The 22,805-nt window shown below is 42.7% G+C and overlaps 2 protein-coding genes across 5 annotated transcripts in view; one reads left to right on the top strand and one right to left on the bottom strand.

Annotated features, from left to right (window-relative positions):
* The window catches only part of LOC101794805 (cohesin subunit SA-2), a 61,590-nt gene extending 47,091 nt beyond the window's left edge, over positions 1 to 14,499 (top strand). Inside the window, exons 24-33 of the mRNA XM_027447001.3 lie at positions 1,105 to 1,197; positions 1,930 to 2,098; positions 3,354 to 3,505; positions 4,308 to 4,409; positions 5,725 to 5,879; positions 5,999 to 6,127; positions 9,398 to 9,588; positions 10,590 to 10,758; positions 11,767 to 11,857; positions 13,539 to 14,499. Coding sequence (XP_027302802.2) covers positions 1,105 to 1,197; positions 1,930 to 2,098; positions 3,354 to 3,505; positions 4,308 to 4,409; positions 5,725 to 5,879; positions 5,999 to 6,127; positions 9,398 to 9,588; positions 10,590 to 10,758; positions 11,767 to 11,857; positions 13,539 to 13,547 — 1,260 coding nt within the window. The 3' untranslated portion in view covers positions 13,548 to 14,499. The remainder of the gene's footprint in view (positions 1 to 1,104; positions 1,198 to 1,929; positions 2,099 to 3,353; positions 3,506 to 4,307; positions 4,410 to 5,724; positions 5,880 to 5,998; positions 6,128 to 9,397; positions 9,589 to 10,589; positions 10,759 to 11,766; positions 11,858 to 13,538) is intronic.
* Positions 14,500 to 15,712: 1,213 nt separating this feature from the next.
* The window catches only part of PPP2R3B (protein phosphatase 2 regulatory subunit B''beta), a 49,731-nt gene continuing 42,638 nt past the window's right edge, over positions 15,713 to 22,805 (bottom strand). For all 4 annotated transcript variants that reach the window (XM_027447015.3, XM_027447011.3, XM_005025380.6 and 1 more), the window contains 3 exons: positions 20,642 to 20,760; positions 20,451 to 20,557; positions 15,713 to 16,893 (listed from right to left, as the gene is read on the bottom strand). In XM_027447015.3, the coding sequence (XP_027302816.1) occupies positions 16,749 to 16,893; positions 20,451 to 20,557; positions 20,642 to 20,760 (371 nt within the window). In that variant the 3' untranslated portion in view covers positions 15,713 to 16,748. The remainder of the gene's footprint in view (positions 16,894 to 20,450; positions 20,558 to 20,641; positions 20,761 to 22,805) is intronic.

Here is a 22,805-nt window from a genome sequence, read left to right as displayed (position 1 = left end):
TGTCTGCATCTCTCACTGCTCTAATATGTTCTGCCTTCCTGCCCAGACACTGTTAGCTTGACTGATAATGGGCAGCACATTTTTGAACTTGGCCTTTCATACAGGGGCAGATTTTGATTGGAAGCACGGTGTTACGGCCCACTCTGCAGGACCAAATCTAGATATTGTCAGAGAGAGAAGTTCCGAGAGTAAAAACCATCATTTCCTGGACAGCAGCTCTGGGACTGTTCCTTCCCCCCTCCTCCTCTAATGGTGTTACGGCTGTGTTTTACCTCCCTCTCTGCTCCTTCTCAGTATGCCCTGGGATGGATCCCCTTTCTTACAAAGATCCAGTTGCATAGCATGAAATCCTCTTGTAAAGGCGTTCTTCTGTTGATTGCTCTGTGCGGTGCAACAGATGGGACCTAGTGAAGGATCAGGAGGTCTTTTATTTGGCTCTGGGCAAATCAAGTAGACTGTCTTAATAGACTTGTCTGTTGCCACAATTAGCAGTGTAGTTAAACTGGGCTTCCTCTGTAATCAGTAGAAGGGGAGAGAAGAGCAACTCTAGAAGGCAATTCACATGTTGGGTGTTGAAAATAAGGTGGGGTGGACTAGAGTTTTTGTGACTCTACACCTGTCTCTAAAGTGGAAATTATTATCCCTGCTTTGTAAGGGTAAGGTGAAGTGGGTTCTGCAGACCTCCTAGTTGCTTGGAGGGCTGTATCAGGGAATAAATGATACTGGAGCTGCTAATCCTACAGATGGAGAATCAAAGAGTTTGTTGTGACTTGCTGAACACCGCTAGCCTCAGCAAGATGCACATGTCCCTCTGTTTGTCACTTTTCTGCACCAGAGTGGGGGGAAAAAGTATGTATTTTTATGGATTGACCTTTCTATCGTAGATATCGTGCCTGAAAGCAAGACATCTTTTTAAAGTTGTTCATATCTGGTGAGCTGTCGCTACTGTGAGATGTCAGCTTCTTTCATAATGGCATCTGCTGTGCTATCTTAAATGAATGGTATCAGTGGAGAAAGATGCAACAGTTGTTTATTCTATAATTCTCTATTGGGTCATAGTCCCTAACATCTCAGTCCTGCCACTTTCCTTACATATGTTTTTAGGGCGCTCTTTTGGCATTAAGAAGAGAACTGAGGCGTTTCAGTGAGATTTGCATGTACTTCCTCACCCATAAGGAAAAAGACGTGAGAGAAAAGGTTTGTGTTCTTATATCACTTAACTGGCATGCATCCTCAGTCCTCCTTTTAAATGCCTTTCTTTCTTTTCATGCCAGTATTTCCTTCTGCTGATTTTGTAATTTTTTGTCTCTTAGCAGAGAAATGACTCTTTAAAATAAACAATCCTCAACTATTTATTTGAAATAAATGCTATCTATTTTAACATAAAGTTAGTTAAAATGCTACAAAAGTTAGTGCTTTAGTCAAACACAGGTATGTGTCTGCGTGGTCCATATGCAGAATCAAAGCCTGAATCTGAATGACTTGATTTGCCACTTGATAGTCACTACATTTTCTACTTAGAATAATCAGTATACTGCTTACTGTCATTGCTTTTTTAATGCCTTGTTATGAATGTCACTTAAAAAATGGAACATTTGGAGAAATTGTCCAGTGATTCACATGTTGAAAGAGAGATGTTGTGGCATAATAGAGCTCATTGTCCTTTTCAGAGAAGTCTGAAATTCAAATCTTTAGGTGGTGTTCATGCATGATACTTGCATATTCCGTATCCTAAAGTGTAGGTTCTGGAAGGGCTCAGCTGTGGCATTTCATCAGAGGATGGGGCCAATAGAAATCTTTATCTTGTGAGGAAGAAGTAGGATAGAGACCAGATTGTGACTTGTGGTGTTCGATGGGATGCAAATGGGAGTTGGCATGAAAAGTAAGATGGTCTCTGGATCCTTCATTGGCTTTGTTTGCTTGATACAGGCCTTCGTGATACTCTGTGACTGGCTGCTGATTTTGAGTCATCAAGATTCAAATAATAATGAAGAAGAAGTGGGATTTCTGGATTACCTTCCCAGCACTTCCCTTCAGGAAAAACTGCTTTTGTTTGTCCAAGAACATATTTTTGTGGAGGAGAAAGAGGAAAGCAAAGGTCAGACATCTTCAGCACTGAAGAAACACTCTACCATTTTCGCTGCTCTTTGCCGGCTGTGCTGCAAGGGGGCGAGTCATTGTTGGCCCCCTTACAAAGTTGCTCGATGAATATAAATTCAGTGATTTGTCTCCACTGTGGCTCAATCACAGGAAACGATTGCCAATTTACTCCCAGGTAGAAAGGGCTGATGTAATGCAGGCATGGGAGGAAACGTACAGGTATTTGACAGACCAATTTTGGTGGTAGAGATGGTGTCATCCACTGCGGTGGAAAGCCCTGCAGTGTTACAGTGCAACTCTGTTAATACATGGGCTCTTCCAAGCCATCAGAGTAAAGGACTGGAGGATTTTGATGTGGGGATGCAGAGCAGTTTTTGTGGGAAACAGCTATGTAATTGTTGCTGTGTTGCCTTTTTCAGACAAATTCAGATGCCAAGTTGAGGATGTTATTGTGAAGGCTGGTTTCTTTTGGGAGTGTTTTGAAAATAGATTGTTGGCTCATTGTGGTTTGAGGCTGAGTTCAAGTGTCATGCTTTGAAAAACCAAGCACCATCCTAGATTACTGGGCTGAACTCTTGCCCTTCAGCTGTTCACGTGGAGTTCTGTGTTCAGCATTGGGCGCATTACCTATCTTATGTACCTGAAACTGATCGAATCTGGCCTGTTTTGGGTTAGATGGCCTTCTGAGATCAGTTTCAAACCTGTTCTGTAAGATGCTTTCAATTTCTCAGTCCTCCCCACAAAGGATCCTTGTCAACCTGTTGCAGGTTCCTTCCCTAAAGAAGTGATTTTTTAATGCTGTGGGTGTGCTTGTCTGTGTTTTTTTTTTTAAAACAAAACAAAACAAACAAAAAAAAAAAACACACAAAACCCACAAAACACAACATGATTGCAACATGTCTGGTTTCTTCCATTTTTTGTGTTTGTGCCTTTTATTTTGCACTGTTTGGTTCTGTTCTGCAGTTGAGCAGTGTTATACAAGGAGATTCTGCCTAGTAGAAATGAGAAATCCCTGTGAAGATCAGAGTAGAGGACTGTGCAAACAACTCACTTTCACTGTCATCAGCTGAAAGCTTTGAAATGGAAATGGAAAGCTGTGTTTTCTGACATACACAGAGCTGAGCGTAGCATCTGTTGCTTAGTATGTTGGCTGAACGGCTGAGTCTGTGCTATGCAGATGAAAGTTGGTCATTAAAATTGAGATACCTTGAATAAAGTACTGGAACAAAGCTGCAACACTTTTGTTTCCCTAGACCTGACAAAAGAGGAGGAGAGAAAAGACGAAAACTACAAACTTGACGACTTGCACAAAAAGCGGAGTCTTCTTGCAGCATATTGCAAGTTAATAGTGTTTAATGTGGTGGAGACGACTGCAGCTGCTGAGATCTATAAGCATTATGTGAAGGTAATGTTTTAGATAACAGTGCTTTGCCTATCAGCGCATTTCAGTGTTTGAAAATGACTCCGGTGTTTATGAAAGATGTGGTTAATGGTTTATGGCTCAGAATCCTCGTGTACTCACAGAAGGGCTATAAAACCAAGCAAGAGCGGAACAGTCTCGCCTCCTTGCTCTGCAAAGGTGTGTCATCGCAGACAAAGTAACTGAAAGTTGAGTAAAGGGTAAATGTCTGAACATCTGCTCCTTGGCTTCTCCAAAGAGGCCATTACGGAGAAGCAGTTTATGGCTGGGAGAGTGTTTTAACTATGGAGAGTCTCACACTGAAGTGGTCAGCATATTTCATAAAGCTCCCACAGTTCATGGTCAGATGGCCTAGATTTCACGTGGGTCCCTGTGCTTAGACAGCTGCTAGAGCCTCAGCCACTCTGAAATGTGTGTGGAGAGGGCTAAGAACAGCACAGAGCGGGCAATTGCCACTGGAAATACCTGAGTGTGGATATTGACCCTCACTTCATTGGGCAAGCACTGGTTGAATATATAAAACTCTGTTCTTTTTCTAAGGAGGATTGTTCTTTTGTTATAATACTTAACAATTTCAGAGTAACTTTAACATACACATTACTCTTAAGGGAGCAGACCTTTGCTTTAAACATAAAATAAAACGTCCAATTTTGATTTTTTAGTTTGGGTGTACCAATACTGGGAGTGTTTTATAAACTTCTTGTGTGACATGAACATAGTCATGTGTTTTGTGTATTCACAGCACTATGGAAGGGAAACGCTAATTTTCATCTGTTGCTGTTAATAGGCTTACAACGATTTTGGGGATATAATTAAAGAAACTCTAAGCAGGACGAGGCACAATAACAGAATTGAGAGTGCCAGGGCGCTGATTCTCTGTCTGCAGCAGGTAAGGTTATAATTAAAATGAGAGGATGGGGGTTCTTATGACAGCTGTGTTTCATATTAGCCTTTTCCCTACCTTTCCGTAATTATTCAAATTAATTTTAAAGCCTAGTGAAAGAAATTGGTTCCTTGGCTTTTCTTTCTATTTATATGTGTTTTTGCATGTCTTAATGAAACTCCTTACACCTATTTTACTCATTACACCTATTTTAAACTTTAATTTTGTGCACAGGTGTTTTTTTTTTTTTTTTTTTTTTTCAATCTTCAAAGGCATAGCGTGTTGGGATTGATGTAATCGTTGAGATTATAGAGTCTCCCTTGGGACATGGTGGTTGTCTCTTAACCTTAAGGTTAAGGACAGTATTCTATGTTTTACTGACTACCTCAATTCCTGTTGAATTTGAGGAACTGTGAGTAAGTGTGCCGGTGGCTGGCCAGCTCTAAGCCCCAGTACTTTCAGTGTTTTTTTTTTGTGGAAGAAAGTGGGGCACAGCCCTTTTGAAGGGTTTTGCAGCTGCTGACTGATGAGGCCAGTCAGCTATTTTAGCAGCTGCTTCTGCCAGCTCTGCCCATGGCCAGAGCTGCTTCTAGCTCGTGTTGAGTCGTGCTGTAAGCCCCAGAGCAGGCTCCTCCCAGGGGGTACTGATACATGAGCTTTGCTTATTTCACACCCATTGCCAGGGGCTTAGATCTGCGAATCAGCCCCTGAAATCTGAGCTTAGACCAGGCTAAGCAGCATTTGGCTACATGTATTCTGCTGACATAGTCAGGACTTTGTGTTTGTGTATCACATAGACAACAGGCCCTTTCTGGTCTTGGCTTGACCTTGAAAGTTAACAGGTTGAAGCTACCTCCATGTTCTGTTAGGAAAAAAATCCCGAAACTTAGTAATCGGTTTTGAGACTTGCTTTTAACCCAGTCTCACTCTCAGAAATTGGGCTGTCCTGCTGCCAGACCTGTGTGCTATATCTGCATTCTGATACCCGGAAAACCTCTCAGGCATATTAGTCCTCTTGGGCTTGATTCAGAAGACCCAACAAGAGATGGGGCCCTAACCTTCGGGAATTGATTCTCTTTGTATGCATGTCTTTTTTTATTTCATTTTACTTTTCAGTTCGTGCATGTCTGTTAAGCACTTGTCTTTTGTGTCAGTTCCTAGTGCTTGTTGCAGTTGTGTGCTTTTGAAGAACATGACTTTACTCTTTTGTAAGGCTTCCATCTTTTAAGCTGTTACTGGGTGCATGTGTCTCTCTGTCCTCCTGAAGCTTTGTTTGCCTGTAGGGTTCCATGTGGGTGCTTATCTTGGACTTCTTTTGCAGCTGTTTCAGACGTGTGCAGAAAGCCAAGACAGCAGTACTGGTGTGGACTTGGCATCTGCTTCCTTCACAAACATGAAAGAACTGGCTCGTCGGTTTTCGCTAACGTTTGGCTGGGACCAGGTGAAATCTAGAGAATCTGTAGCCATGATACACAAGTATGTGCCACATAATATCACTTTGCCCATGGTCATTGCTTTTGTTAGCTGTCTGTTTTATTACTTAATTCTCTCTTTTTTTTTTGTTTTGTTGTTTTTGTTTTGTTTTGTTTCAATAGGGAAGGGATCGAATTTGCCTTTCAAGGAGCTACTGGAACAGACGGAAAGAGCTTTCCTCCTAATTTAAGCTTTCTGTTAATCATCAGTGAATTTTCCTATAAGCTGCTAAAGCCTGACAAAAAAATAGTGTAAGTTAAGTTCTTGCACATTGTCATACATGGGTTGTATTTTGTATATCTCTGTACATGGGACACTTGACCTGCAGTGCTGGAGAAGTTGCTCAAAGGCTTTTCAGAGACCTTTTGAAATCAATCTGCCTCTGAGGCTCTTGGTTTTAGAGACACTTGTTGAATTTTATCATAGTATTTACTTACATGTGCAGTACCCTTTCTACACCTTTTTCTAGAATGGTTGTGACTTTATGTGGCAATTAGTGTAAGGGAAAGACAATGCGAAGAGATTTGCAACTTGACTGGCTAGTGGAGTGGGAGGAATGCTTTTCTGAAGAGAAAAGTAAAACACAAAAGATTGAGGAGGATGTAATGCCCAGATAATTATTTTGCAACAATCTAATTCCACAGGGTCAGGACTGAGCCATTTGTCCATCGTCTTTATTTCCCTGGTCAGTAGTGTGTATTTTGGATATCTGTACTTCAGTCCTCTTCTTTACAAGACACTGCAAAAGTTATTTCAAAATATATAACAAGTATTTCCATTTTCCTGAGAGCACATTTGAAGACATGGGAAAGTTAGATAAAACATGAAAACACATCTGCCTTTTGGAATTCCTTAGCAAATTACTCCAATACCTGTCAGAAAAGGTTCTGCTTTGGAGAAGAAGCAATGAAACAAAAGAAAAAAAATGACTCATCTTGCTGAGCCCTGTGTCACTTGTTTGGTCCTGTGTCACTTTGTCTGAAATTGGAGGTTAATCTCCATGGGGGCCATCAACCATTTTTTATATAACATAGGTCAAGATTGGTAAAATGTCTAATTCTCTGCTGCTTTACATGACAAATAAAGTTTATTAATAATTGCCAGTTACCCATACAATATACTTTTAAAAAATGGATTCAAACCTAAAATGCAAAATAGCAAAGGAAAATATCTGACATACACCGGTCACGGCCCTGGTAAATCTAGGGTGGATAATCGACAGGAAGTGATAACTTCCCTTTCTGTTTGTGCATTCTTCTTGGAGAGAATCTTTGAGATCTATGACTAGATTTTTGTCATAGATTTTGTATGTACTGGTTTTGTATAGTTCCTGTACATCTGTGTCCATGTTGCCAGGATTTTGAAGTGCTGTTATTACCTGTGTGGTAATACTTGTGCAATAAGTAGATGTCTGTTAATTCATCCTTAAAAAAAAATGTAATTTCATGTACCTTCAAGGAGTGTTTTTTCAATTAAACAAGAGAAAAAAAAATCATAATTGAAGTAGGCAGATATAAAGTTATATCCGGATTATTCTTTCCTATGGTTATATTTAACTTCTTGACTGGTTTATTCCAGAAGTACATCCCTAATTGTAATCTATACATTCAGGTAGGTTTAGACATTAAAAACTTTTGTGGGAAATACAGAACCTAGCAAGGAATGCTCCTTGAGTTTGCTGCCTCAGACCCACCCACTGCTGCTGGGGACAAATGGGAAACAATAAAATTCACAAGGGGGGAAATTGGAATTTTATCCACAACGACTTTCAGACAATGTTTCTAGAGTAACAGTTTCTATTCTGGGAGGCTTAAAACGCCTTGCAGGGGCAGGAGATTATATTTCCTCCTAGAAATATTTAGGTTTAGCTGTATCATAAATTACTGGGTGGAATGCTTTGGGTCAACATGAACTTTCAGAAATAAACATCTGGTTATTTTCATTTTTATTATTAATCACGGGATTGATGTCCAGGTCTGTATATTCACATATGTGAATGTACCTATAACAGATGAGATACAGAATATGGGCATTTGATAGAAAGGAGTGTATTTCAACGCCATCAAAGTATATGGATTTAAACCTTCTCTGCCTGTAATTGCCCAGGCTGTAGCAGTAAAATACCTGACGTGTCAACTGGTCTGTGCCACAAAATGCACACAAGAAACGGATTATTGAATAACAAGCAGTATGAAGAGCTTGACTCCCGAATAAGTAGGAGTCTTTCCATTGACACGGACAGCAGTTGGATTAGGCCCTAAAACAGTAGTTACAATACGTGCTTGTTTGAAACCAACAAATCCCATTACTGGGGTTTCGCCATTCCCGAGGCGCCCAGGGTGTATGACTCTAATTGTTTCAGAGCCAGTGCTTACCCTAACCTCCTCCCAGGACCGATTTTCTTTTTCCTTCTTTCTTCCTCCTTTCCTCCTCTTTTCCTTCTTCCTTTATTTTTTTTGCAAAGCAAGTGAAATGTCTGATATTTTCCAGGCCGCTCTCTTAATCAAAGAAAAAATAATATACTGTACAGGCTGGTGTTAAAACTGTCACTTTTGGTTTTGCTAAGGTAGGGTCTGTTTTAACAAGACGGGGCTTGATTCTGAAGTGATGAGCTGTAGCTGAAATGTAGTGAATATCCAGTTTCTAATCCTGAGTCAGGCTGTGATTTTGTTTTCTTATTGTTGTGATGTAGGAATGGATCAGAAAAACTGTGTCGGAAATATCCTATTTTTCAAAAATGTTTGAAGGGGACCTCTTTGCTCCAGAAGGGCTGGTAGCCTGGTGATTAAGTTATTCACCTGAGACTTAGGGGGGTACAACGTCAAGTCTGTGAATCGAATCAAGCAGAACAGGGAATTGAACCAATGCTTCCTGCATCCTGTGCATTGTCACAACTGCAGAGCTGTTAACTGCTTTTTTCAGACACTCAAAATCTTACTGTGAACCTGTGAGGATCAGATCGGGGCTGATACGATATTCCAGAGAAGTGTTTTTATTGCTTGTTCATTTAAAAAAAAAAAAAAAAGACAAAACAGGCACTTGTGGTGCAAATACCCCACTTCCTGACCTGCCGTGCTATTGAATCACGAGGAGTGTCTGTCACCTGGGATCTCCTTTTCACGGCAGTCCAAGAGGCAGGAAGGGGCCCCCAGGAAAAGTGGCGTGCCCTCAGAGTGCTGCTCCGTTCAAGCTGCCCCTGGCAGCAGCAATGGGCAGTGACTTCCTACGTGGGGAGTTCTTTTTAGAGACTGGTGTAATTCTGTAATTCCTGTGAACCAAACGTTGCCTCTAATGCTGAAATTCAGGCACTCTCTTAGCTTTGGAGGCATTTGCATTTTAACTATTCCCATATTTCAGAGATGTCAGACAAGAGAAAAAGGGTGTCTTTTCTTTTCACTGCATTGACAGTTCTGTCTGCACCTTTGGACAGTAAAGGCAAAATGCCTTTCTAGCAAAACTTTCCCTTGATGTTGATGGGAAGGATACTGAGTTTTTTTATGCTTGCTTCTGTTTTTCTCCAGGTATGCTTACTTACAGAGGTATGCAGTAGAGCCGCTGCCTTACAGCCGAGACGAGTGGCAGCCGTTGATCTGGTACAAAAACTCCTTACTGGCCAACGAAGATGAGGAGAGCTCTGTCCTCGGCAGCTTAGGGGAATGGTCCCAAGTGGGCACCTCTAAGGCATCTTCTTGCAAAAGGAAATTGTCGAATGGTATGGGAATGGGCCTGCTGGGAATCAGCTGTGCTGGCTTTGTCCCAGCAAAAATGCGCTTCGTGCTTTGCGTTAGCGGTGCCACAGTGTATTGGACCTTGTGGCCTCTCCAGTTGGAACCGTGGCGTTTGCCTTCAGCTTTATTGCCAAACGTTTGCTGTCGTTAAAGGTCTCTTCGTTACTCAGTTGGAGGAAGATTGGTCTGGAGACCTTGTGTGAGCCAAATTCAGATGATCTTGAGTTGAGCTCTGCCATTTGTCTGTGCCACTGGGGCTTGGCTCGGTGCTTTCAGCTGTTACGTTAAGGGCATTGTTGATTTGGGCCCTGTGAGTGATTGAGAAAGGGGCGATATTCCCAGAAACTGGTTCGTGTCCTCAGCCCAGATAGTCTGGGACAAATCATTCTCTGGGTTCTTTCTATCTGTTGAGGTTTTCGGAGGTCTAGCCTTCTAAATTGGAATCATATTCCTAACTTAGTGAGTTATGTGGGCTGCTCTCATGGACTTCCAATCTGTAAAGACATGGTGGGGATTAGTTATATGTAGTAAAGCCACAATGAAAGCAGTTGCCAGTGAAAATCCTAAGTGCTATGGACATGTGCAGGTCTATGGGGAGGAAAGGGAATTTCTCCCAAAGACCTTCAGTTTCTCTCTCATTCTTTCTCAGAATTTCTCTTGTTAGTGCCCTGCCTTCCAAAACCTTGTCCTTTTGTGTCCAAGTGGCCCTCCTGTTGTGAGGGTGACACAGAGTCAGCAGTGCTGGTAACACGAAAGGACTGGGGCTAAGATTGTAAACCTAACTTGCAAAAACGATCGGGACAAATTAAATTGTTTTTCTTTTGTGTGCCTTTTAGTTGCACCTTTCAATAAATGGCTGCTTTGCCCCAAATCTCTTCTTGAGCTTGGCTTCCGCTACTCCCCTGCAGCAGGGACACTGCTGTTGGAAATGCCCAGCCTCTGAGGGCGAGGTTGAAGAACGGGGTCTGTTTGCTGTCTCCTACAGGGTCTTTGCCTGAAGCCAGCCCTGCTGAAGCAGCAAGCCAAGATTCAGCCTTACAGCCTGCTTCCCAGCTCGCCTCCGCAGCAGGGAAGAGCAGAAAGAGGCTGAAATCTCGAGAGACGAACTCGCAGGAGCATGTGCCACTCCCTTGTCCCGGCGGGCTGCAGCAAAGGTACTGGCGAGATGTCTTAGAAGCTCTTTCACGTGTCCCAGTGCTGGTGGCTGGGGTCTCTCCACCCACCTCTGCTTCTGCTTTTTGTAGTCCTGCCATGGGCAAAGCGCAGAGTGTTGTGCGAGCCGTGTCCCAGGGACAGGCTGTGTTCTTCATTTCCTCGGGCTGATAGCTGCGTTTGCTGCCTTGCCCTCATTGTTCCCCACTGCAACGGAGCTTCCAGTACTTCTTGGGCAAATACCAAGCGTGTGGGGAAACAGACAAGGGAGGAGGATTTCCCTGTCCCACTTCTCTTGTCTCTGATCCTGATCAGAGGCCTGTGCTGTCAGCTGTTCCCTGGCTGTGTGGTGCAGCCCAACGCTGGGTGTTTTCTGCACCTCTGGAAATGAAAGAGAGGATTCTTGTCTCTGCAGATCCGTTGTTAACTGCCGTGTTGCTGGTGGCTTTCTTTTAAAGAGTGTGCACATACATGGGAGTGGAACCCACCAGAACTGGATGTAAGAGAGGTGTTGCAGAAGTAGCAAGCCTTCAGTCTACTTCTGAGCTGTGTAAAGAGCTCAGAGTGCTCGGCTGGGATAATGTCCTGCAATGCAATTCATTTATTGAGCTGGTGGGTTCCACTTCCCATGTTGTCAGGGTAAAAGCTGACACACAAATCCCAGAAGGAGGACACGTGCTTTTTCAGGTTTTGGGACACCTGTTGAATGGACCTAGTGAATACTAGTAAAATAGAACAAAAAAAAAAAAAAGAAACATAGGAGATTGCAGGTCCAGCCTGTTTAAATGAAGATACTGTTTCTGAACAGCCTTTTTCAGACATTCTTGAGAGCACCACCTATGTCGTACCTAGGCAATACTGAGCCAGAAGCTTTGGGCTACCTCCTGTGGGTGCCTCAGCAACAGATAGTGATGCATGCACCACTCTGCCTTAATAAAACTTGCGCAACGTATGACTTCCCTCATAAAGTTTCTCAAGACTTAGCTTTTTTTTTTTTTTTTTTTTTTCAGCGAAAGTGAGATTGAGACAGATGTCTCGATGAAGCGACAAGTGGGAGATAAAAGTGAAGATGCCGATGTTGATGTGATTGATGCAGACCAGGTAATTTCGGATTGGGTGGACAGCTGTACTTGGGGTGGGTGAACATGAGTTCAGAACCTCGTGAGTACCCACCTGGCTGTCGTGCAGCCCTTTTCACGCTGAGGAAAGAAGTTCTCTCCTCTTCCCTTTCCAGCTGTCTGAGGTCTCCTTCTTCAGGTCGTTTATTTGCGTGCCTTACGGCAATTGGTAGCGTAGCTTCTGGACACCCTTAGGTATGTTGGAGACCAGCTAGGACGCGGTACGAGGAAGATCCAGTTTCCTTTTCCCATACTGCGAAGCTCCTTAATTAGGAACCCTCTGCAGCTGCTTCACGTTACTGACACATTGCAGGGATGGCATTGCTGTGTGGCCTGGAGGGAATGTCTGCCTCGGAGGAGGTGTGTGCGTTGTGCTCCCCGGCCATTGATCGCTGTGACTGGAGCGTCCCTTGGCTTTTGTCCTTCTCCATTTGAGGCTGTTGGGGGATTAAATTGTCCTCAGGCCAGGTGGGGATTCGAAGGGAAGCACCTGAGCTTTGTGGGCTCGGGGTGACAGATGGTGCAGTCCCGTGTTATTCTTGAGGGCACCTCTGGGGTCAGGTAGGAGTGTGGCCACGCTGCAGCTTCCTGCCTGGGTCTGAGCGCAGGCCGGGAACGGATCCTAGCAGCAGGGAAGGGCTCGTGGCCCTGGGGGAAGCCGAGTACCAGGGGCTCAACCAGGCTGCTGCACACCATGGCCTCGCAGCACTGCCTTTCCTTCCTCCAAGGGCTTGCTCTGTCAGCCATTGCAAGGGCCTGAGTGTGTCCATTGTTTTTTTTTTGCATTTTCTTCTGCTCTCTGAACATGTAATGTGATACAAACCCCGTGTTTTGCTTTTGCTTGAGGACTGGAAGGAAAGAAAGGACTTCTGTGTTTTCTTCCAGTTGTATGCCTGTTAAAATGTAAAATACTGGTTTAGGCAATGGGCTTGGAGCAGCTCCAATTGAAGATTGATAATAAAATAATGTAAATCAGCAGACCAAGGTTGAAATTATACAGAAAACGGACAGCTTCTAACTGGTCTATGTGGCCTTTCCCTGTCATTCATTTTCCGAGCTCCATGTGGTGTAGAAATACCTCTTCCCTTTTGTGGCAGCCAGTGTGCTTTCTGAGAGCCACCTACGGCCGCGTTGCTGGATGGTTAGAGGCTGCACAGAACCACGGAACGGTCTGGGTTGGAAGGGGCCTTACAGAGCATCTAACTCCAACCCCTGGCCATGGGCAGGGACACCTCCCGCCAGACCAGGCTGCCCAAGGCCTGGGCTCGAACACCTCCAGGGACAGAGCTCACCACCAGTGCCTCACAGTGAAGAATTTCTTCCTTATATCTAATCTAAATCTCCCCCTCTTTTAGTTTAAAGCCACTATCCCTCATCCTCTCATTATCTGCCTGAGCAAAAAGCCCCTCTCCATCTTTTTTATGAGACCCTGTAAGTACTGAAAAACTGCAGTGAGGTCATCCCAGAGCCTTTTCTTCTCCAGGCTGAACAGCCCCAACGCTCTCAGCCTGTCTTCCTAGGAGAGGTGCTCCAGCCCCTTGGTTGTCTTCATGGCCCTTTAGCCTGACATTCAGACATCTCTGTCCTGACACCTTACAAGCTGCTCCTCTGTGATGTTTTCTTGGTAATATGAGACTGACTAATGTGTCTTTTGTCTGGTCTAGAAGAGTTAAGGTGACAATGAGGGGATAAATGGAAGTGAAGAACACGCTACTACTGCTTTCTGCCAATTGCTGAAGTGAACAGTGCGGTTGTGACGGCATCAACCAAGGCAGCAGGAGATGCACAGCTCAAGGCAAGTCTCCCCCTGTAGGCATCCACCCAGTACCAGCTCCTAGCACCGTGGGTGATTTCTCCGCTCTGCTGCTCGTCAGTATCACTGCTTTGGCTGGTGGCGTGCTTCTGAGGTGTGGGAGCAGCGACCATCATTGCTGCACTTCATCCTGGACTTCAGTGCCCTTGTGGATAAACTCCCAACCCAAGGATCGCAGGCAGGGTACTGACAAACACTCAGCGACTCTGTGAACTGGATGAGACAGAGACGAGGGTGCTTAGCTCAGAGCAGCGCCCTGCTGGGTGTGAGAGGCCCGAGACGGCGATGCGCTCGTGCCCTCGCACCCCGTCACAGCGCAAGGAGCCTGGCCCGGCTGTGGACAGGGCCCTGCTGGGTGGTGGATGGCAAGGGACGTGGCAGGGCTGCTCGCTTCCTGTCTGTAAGGTGCAAATCGCGGCTCACAGCGCCTGAAAGCATTTCTGAACGCCAGCGCTCACAGAAACACGGCTGGTTGCCTGTGGGGATCAGGACACAGTCCCGGGAGACTTGCAGCAACAACACAACAGTGGACCAGTTGACTCAGTATTTTCCTCTGGAATAAATCCATCATGCACAGCAAGCACGTAGTAGTTACTGGGGATATCAAAAGCTTGAAAAGACAATGTAAATAGACTGTAAATACAGCCCTTCAGAAGCAGTCTTTCCATGACAGGTTTGGAAACGTTCTTCACTCGAGTGCTTTGTTACTGCTCCATGGAATTGTACACTGCATTAATCCTAAAAGCTTTTTTAAAATTTTAATCTATGTATATATTTTGGATCATGACTGTAAAATAAACTGTATAACCGTTGCTGTCCATTAGTACGGAAGGTGCATGTGACAGTCCCACAGTGACTGGAGAAAGCCCAGCGGTGCTGCTGGCCCCTGGTTGGCCCTGTTATTAAATACAGCGGGAGCACAGCTCCCAGGAACATGACTGAAAGCTGTGATCCCTGCCGAGGCAGCGGGTGTGTGTTTCAGATCGAGCAGTGATGTTCCCCTCATCCACCTGCAGTGTGGATCTCAGCCTGGCCCCTCACAGTAGGCAGTGTGCAGCTGCACCAAGAACACAGGTCTAGGACCGCAGGCACAAATGCTCTCAAACTTTTGGGAAAAACCATTAGGGATGGGAACTACGCTTCAGGGGAAGGTACAGTAATCATTCTTCAAGGAACAAGACTTCTACAGCAACACACTCATTTGCTCCATTAAACGTCTGCACATCCTCTGGGAAAAAAGGGCCTTGGATATCAAATGTATAGTGAAATCTCTCCACTCCTGTTCTCAATTAAAGCACAAAGCATCAACCATGGCTACAGGTTCTACCATTCACCATAGCTCTATTTAATGGAGAATTGTGATGAGAAAAGTTTTGGCTGCTCATCTACAGCTGTTTCTAAGAAGCCAGCTCCCAGCTGAAGGGTTTGGGTAGGGAAGATTAGGATGCCACAACCTCCTGAGCAGCAATAGGTGCTCAGGTTCATCAGCCAGAAAGCCAGTTTGGCATCTTTTTAACAGCACATTTGGCAAATAGAGCTTAATAAATGCTCTGTATATCTTCAGTGGTTGAAAATCTAAGGAAAACATGGAAGTAGTGAAAGGTGTCTGCATAACACTTAGAGAAATTTGACATTTATACATTCCTATTAAAGGTGGCATAATGGACCACAACTTTATTTCTTCTAATAATATTCTAAGGATTTTAATGATTTTATTTTTTTTGGGCGAGGCTGACTGCAGCTGTGAGTGATGAGCTCTATTACTGAAAGGCCCACAGGTTTGTAAGTCTGTAAGTCTCAATAGAAGGCCATGCGATGAGCTGAGGGCGCAGACTGCTCTGTACCTCCTCCAGCTGTGTAGCATCACTGCCATGTGGATGGGGAAAAACCTGCTAGAACTCGTCTGCTTTGAATATGCAGCTTGGTGTAATTATCTAGCCAGACTGCATACATATGGAACCCATAGCTTAAGTGGTTCTTTCAGAACTTAATTGGATGTAGTACATAACAATTAGAGCTGTTAAATTACATGTATGAAAATCTTTATTTCAAAATACAAACATGATTTTTTAAACATTTTAAACAGATCTACACTGCAAACAAAATAACTTACATCTTTTTGTACATTTTTTCCAACAAAATCTGTTTAACAGTAAGAGTGAGGCAACAATTTCAAGCTGCTGTGACACTATGAATATCCATGGAATGTGTCAATAGCAAACAACTGAAGGGGAGGACAGACAAAAGCACTGAATGCCCACAACAAATTAGTGCACATCACTGATCAAGTAACATTTATACAAAGGATTTAAAAAAATTGGTTCCTTCTACAAGAAATAACACACTCATTTTGGATCAAGTATGGACACTAAAACAGACTGCACTATTTAATAGTATTTTTATAATGAACGTCAGTGAAAACACTGAAGTTTAAAGGCCAAGCAAAGTTAAAGTTGGGGCAAACAAGGACTATACAGAGAAGAGAAGCAACTTGTTTTGGCATTAGTTTTCCTTATGCACCAATATGCTCAGCTTGTCCAATAAAACTGCGTCTGTAAGTAAGAGCTGGGTCACACGCTCGGTCACGTCTCCGACAAGGCACAAGAACCCTAGCGCTGTCTGTGAGCACATAAGCATTGCCGGCCAGGTAGAAGTCGTCTCCTTACCTCCCTTAGCAAGGCAGGAATGCCTCTCTACGTAAGGGATGGAGACAGTCAGTGCACCACGCCTCAACTTAGAGAGAATTACACCAGTTCTCTTAAAAAAACAGTAGATTACTCTTCTCTAAAGTCAAATATTGTTATTCTTCCAAGAAGGAATTATGCAACATCTGTAAATAAATATTTTAATCAATTTTAAAAACTATAGACTATTGAATAAATACAAAAGTTTCATCATCCCATACAAATGCATTTCTTTTAAAAGGTAGTCTAGTGATTAAATATTTTTTTAAGCACAAAACTAAGCTGACTTCCTGGAAACAAACCCCACTGAAATGTGTAGTGTGTAGCAGACCTGCTGCAGACTGTCCCTTCTCTTCTGCAAGTGTTGACCGCAACAGCTACTCAAAGTCCTCTTCATAGTCATATTCATCCAAGTCTACATCAGCCAGGTGTGAAGGCATTTCAAAAAATGGTCTTTTTTCCATTTGATACTTGAGGACGTTCGCCTTCTGATGGTCTACAGGATTCAGTTCAGCTTCGTACCTACAAATGAGCAAAAAAAAAAAAAAAAAGGTTTAGATACATTGGGAAGTGTCCAAGTGTCCCAGCACTAACAAGGCACCTGCAGGAAGAACATCACTTCCAGTGTTTCATATTTTCAGGAAATAAATAATCACATGCACCACAGTTTCTGCAAAAGTTAGTTCAATTTGAGCTGGTTTACCAACAAGTTCTGCATGTGACAGAAGAGTGAAATACACACAGCTATACTGAAAACAAAATGCTCTAGTACATAATGCTGTAGTGGACTACTCTTCAGTTAGACGCTGTCAGTCAGATGAAAGATTTATGCATCTGACAGAAACCCTGTTTTTTTTTGTTTTTTTTTTTTTCAAGAAAGCAGAAATTAAGCTGGGTTATGAAAAACAACATTCCTGCAGTAGATGCAATAAAACAAAGCACACCAAAAGCATTAATAAAATGGGTATGAACACAAGGAAGTGATAGCAACCGTGTATTTAAAGCAGAGGCTAGAAAGCAATTTGTTTAGTGAGAAATTACTGATAAGCACCTGCTGAACATGAAAATGAACAGATGGATAATGAAATGTTTAGCTAAAGTCAGTGACAGCTGATATCAAAAAAGGATCTGCTTTGGCATTGCCTAGACGGAAGCAATCAAGAGTCACAGAATGGTTTGGGTTGGAAGGGACCTTAAAGCCCACCCAATTCCAGCCCCCTGCCATGGGCAGGGACACCTCCCAGCAGACCAGGTTGCCCAAAGCCCCATCCAGCCTGGCCTTGAACACCTCCAGGGATGGGGCAGCCACAGCTTCTCTGGGCAGCCTGTGCCAGGGCCTCACCGCCCTCTGAGTAAAGAATTTCTTCCTAGTATTGAATTAAACCTGCCCTCTTTTAGTTTAAAACCATTCCCCCTTGTTCTGTTCCACTCCCTGACAAAGTCCATCCCCATCTTTCCTGTAGGTACTGGAAGGCAGCTGTGAGGTTTCCCTGAAGCCTTTGCTTACCCAGGCTGAACAACCCCAACTCTCTCTGCCTGTCTTTATAGGAGAGGTGCTCCAGCCCTCTGATACATGGCCCTCCTCAGGACTCATTCTAATACTTGCACGTCCTTCTTCTGCTAGGAAAAACAGAGCTGAACACAGCACTCCAGGTGGGGCCTGACAAGAGCAGAGTAGAAGGGGAGAGTCACCTCCCTCATCCTGCTGTCCAAACTTCTTTTGATGCAGCCCAGCACACGGTTGGCTTTCTGGGCTGCGAGTGCACATTGCCAGCTCATGTTGAGCTTCTTGTCAGCCAACACCCCCAGGTCCTTCTCGTCACAGAGCTGCTCTCCATCCATTCTCCACCCAGCCTGAATTTGTGCTTGGGATTGCCCTGGCCCTGGCACAAAACTGAATTCTATTCTTAGAGCAACACACTGATTTTCCTGAAGGAGTGCATTAACACGGTGAAGGTGAATACCTCCCTCCTCCCCTCAAGTTTTAGGGTTATTAGGATTCTGTTTTACAGCAGTTCTACACCACTGTCTGTAATACTTGACTGTATAAACCTCTAAAGGCAACAGTGCCAATGCCATGGAGAAAATCTTCATGGAAATACCTGAAAAGGTAAGTGTCCAAGAGCTGTTAGCAATCTACTGAAGAGGGAAGTTTAAGGTGAATTTTTAAATGTAATCTGGAAGCTTGAAAAACATGTTGCATTTTAGTTAGTTTTGTTCATTTTATGCGTAAAGCTATAGAACCATGGTTTCAGGTACACCTTGAATAGATTTATGGGAAAGAACAAAAACAATCTGAGGTAAGCATACTTGCAGTGAATTTTGTGGCTTTCATCTTCACTAAGAGCAGCCATCTTTGTCAAAAACATCTGACTTTTACAACTTTGTGTCTCAGAATAGACAAAATAGGATTACCACTTTGCAACAGGGTTTTTGAAACAGGAAGGTGGAGAGAGACAACTGCCATGACAGAAGTAAACAAACAGACCAGTGGAAGAGAAAAAAAGGGTAAAACCACGATGTTGTAAAATGCTTCAGGAAGTGGTTTTAATTAAGATATAAGATGTTCAGATTTAAGAGTATTCAAGTCTTTTCTAAAGCTATTCCTGTCTTGAGCCTGGTCTCTCAGGCTGACCTGCTGATACACTGATTTACTGCGCTGTATTAAGTCCACCAGTAACTTCATGTTTTGACTCTTAATGGTTCTAACTTGTTAATTTTAAAAGAACATTCTAAAAGGAGGACCAAAAATCCAAATCTGTCACTGGTTTATAAGAATCCCACTAGTTTTATCAGCTGATTTATCAATGAGTAACGCTTCACAGCCAGCAAGACTGCAGAAGCTATTCTTTTTTTTGATGCATCAAATCTAAGCTATTATGCTCTGCATTAGCGTCACATGAGTGTCAAAAATGCAAATACACATTCTATACCTACCACAAGCTTAGCATAAATTAAGCTTTAGAGAAGAAAAGATAAATGCAATGAAGGCTTAATATTGCCTAACTCACAGCACAGCAAAGCTTCAGTAATATTTTTGGCTTGTTAATTCTGTAATATTAATCACTTCTGGGGAGGCTTCCAAAAGGACTTAAGTGTGATGCCCTCCCTGTTGAAGAGACTAGGTGACAACTCTTCCCTCATATGCTTTCTTTTAAGAAGTTTTTTGAATTTAGTTTCTTGAACTTAGTACGTTGAGAAGATTTTGCTTGCATGTTTTACAACCGTAGAATACTTTGGTTGGAAAGGATCATCTAATTCCAACCCCCCTCCCAAGGGCCAGGACACCTTTTAGAACAGTTTCCTAAACATCAAGCCAGTAATTCCCTAAATCCTTGCCAAGAACAACAGACATTTTAAAGATGAATATTGCTGTCTGGCATAGAAGATGATCTTGTTTTTCTGATATAGGAAAAGCAGGAAAACGTGTTTTCTCTAGACAAGTCCCTCAACTTAAGGCCTAAAACAAGTTAAAGTTGTACCTTTTTACTTATCTTTTTAAATAATGAAAAGGTGAAAGGCAAATTCAGGATTTTGGAAGCTGAGCTTTAGTGCTTCCACCTGAAAACAAGATTTGAAAACCTGACTCCAAGTACAGCACAATTCCAAGAGGTTCTGGAAGTCGCCTAGCAAATATAAGGGAGTGATTCTGAAAGAGCAAGAATTTTCACGTTTACTCTCACAGAACAATTAGGAAATACTTTAAGCCAATATAATTTTTAGTTCAGAACTCAGTCTTTCCTCCATAAAACTCTTAATGATGCTCTTCATTGACTCAACAAGCTAGAGAAACTGTGTTGTATCATGTTTAGCTGTGAAGCTGTTTAAAATCACCTTTCCGCTGAAAATTTGATGTAGGACCTTTTCTTTGACAAAATTCGTGTGATCACAAACTGTCAAAGAATATTTCATTCTAGATACAAGGGAGGTTCTAAGGGAGGTTCTTTCTGCCTCACTGAGCACATGGCTAAACACAACCAACAATAATGGTCTACAAAAACAGCATTAACAGTGGCAGTGATTGTGAGGCTCTGAATCAGTAAAAAGGACTTGTGCCAACTCTCCTGCTATGTTCTTACCCGTCATTCCACTGGTCACTTGCTGCCTCTTCCGCTACCAAGATATCATACTCTTCAGCAGCATACTTCTCCCAGTCAGACAACTCTTGACTTTCGCCTTCACCATCCTAAACAATCACATTGCAAGTTATACAAAGCTGTATTAATCATTAAGCACGTAGCTAAAGAGACTTTTACAGCTTCAAACTCACCCGCAACATAGAAAATTGATCTTTCTGTTCATGGTCGAGGTATTTTTCAATGTTGAAAAAAGTATCAAAAAACACATTTGTCAACTTGCATCTCTTTAAATCATGCAGAGTAATTTTTCCTGTAAACAAGATTAAGAGAGAGGATAATTATAACTCTAAATATCTTTTGCCAAAAACTTTTGAATAATATTCTTTCTTAAATCATCATTATGCTCAAGATCATTTGCTACTGATGCTCAATACAATAGCAGAGGACTGAAAAGATGAAATACCTACCTAGAAAAGCGTCCTTCAAAACAGACAAAACCTTTAAGTACTTCAGATTTTTTTTCTGTGTTTTAGCTATCACCCTAGTGAAGCACTTCCTATTGAAGAAGTCTACCATATGCAGTCTACCATACCTAGACTTAAAGATCATTTAAGCCAATTGTCCAAACTTCCTATGAGACAGAAGCCTTCACAGAGCTAGCCATTCCTTCCTAAGAAGTGTTTGGGTAGCAGGTAGGAATCTCCTCTTTCAGCATCCCTTTCTCTTCCCTGAATGAAGGCGATTCCCCCTTTCTTTTTGCTTAAGTTATTCTGCATTATACAAGTGAAGGTAATCCATCTCACTAAGCTCCTTCAACTCCTACTTGAAAAATAATTTCTATTTGGCCCAAAAATTCCAGCATCTATTTTAGACCTAGGCATGTGACTGTGCTTCATATGAGTGAATTTTCCATAAACGTAATTTGTTTCTTTTGTCTAGGCTGACCAGTATTTATTGTTTGAGTGGAAGGCAAAACATTCAGAAGTATTTTATTTTATAAAGCGACCCTTCAAAAGCCCAAAACAATGGATCTGCTAAGTGTTATAAGTATTTGTTATGTTGCTCAGAAATGTTACCTTATTTCAAGGCTGAATATTAAGCTTCTGCAGAAAGACTCAGAAATGCCAGACATACAAGGAAAGACAGATGGCTGTCCTTACAGCTCTCCTTTATTAATTCACCTTATATATGGGCAGTCTTCTGTTGTCAAGGAGTAGCTAACTGCAGATGTTATGGAAGAGCTCAAAAGCCAGACTTACAACAGTGTTTCCTCAGCAGAGCATCCCATCTTTAACAATGTATAACTCAAGGGCATCAGAGGGAAGCAGAGGTCTTTGAATCTGAATCCCATTTGGAAATGGTTGCCACACATCTGCCACCATCTGAGGAGCCCTCATGTATTCTGCCTGGCTTACAGCTGATGCTCCAGAACGACAAATCCCTCACGGCACCTGTGTCGTATCTGTCAGACTGGCACAGATGTCTGGTGTATCGGGTCATCTCAAGTGGCAGCAACTCTCCACAACCAAGCAACTGATTTGAGTCCTAGTTATATAAGCTCCCAATTTAAGTTAGACGCCTATATTTGGTTCACTGATTTGCTCTCCAGTTTCCATTTACTGCAATGGGAGCTTCACTACCTACTGCTCATGCAGACACCCACACTGTCTCTCAAAGACCAACAGGAACAGAATGAAATTGAAATTGCTAGATCTACATCTGTACAAATTCATGAATGTGGGTTTTGGTACAAAGCATCCTTTGCAAATTGTATCACAGTGCAGCTACACGTTATATGAAGTTACCTTTTTGTTTCAAATCTACCAACTGAAGTATCAATTGCTGAGGCTGGGTTGTGTTAGAAAAATGGATGAATCTTTTTAGTAATCCATCTTTTTAACAAAAACTGCGTGACATGGAAAACAAATAGCTCTTTATGAGTAGCTTTTATTTTTGTTGTCCTAAATAACTCTTCTCTTGGTTGAGACCTTTCACAGCCTCCTTTCACCAGTTCATCATATGGATCAGACACGCCAATCTTGTTTCATTTTGAATGCAGAACTGAGGCACCATCAAAACATCTGCCTTTCAGAAGCACAACATACAAGACTGGAAGGACACCTTAAGTCTGGGATGTTACTGTAGGCAAGCATATAACAAATGATTTCTTCAGAGTTTATTTCACTTCTTTAGTTCGCCCTGACCCCCCTTGCATTACAAGTGAATGTTGATGCAGGACTCCATTCCACTGATATCTAGGACTAGGCTTCCAGCCAGAACATACTTATTACAACTTTTTCTTTTACATTTCTAAAGGCGGATGATAAATTAGCATTTTTACCTAGCAAATTCATT

The sequence above is a fragment of the Anas platyrhynchos genome, chromosome 1 (assembly GCF_047663525.1).
Source record: "Anas platyrhynchos isolate ZD024472 breed Pekin duck chromosome 1, IASCAAS_PekinDuck_T2T, whole genome shotgun sequence".
Taxonomy (NCBI): domain Eukaryota; kingdom Metazoa; phylum Chordata; class Aves; order Anseriformes; family Anatidae; genus Anas; species Anas platyrhynchos.
This window is presented reverse-complemented; position numbering and strand designations above follow the sequence as displayed.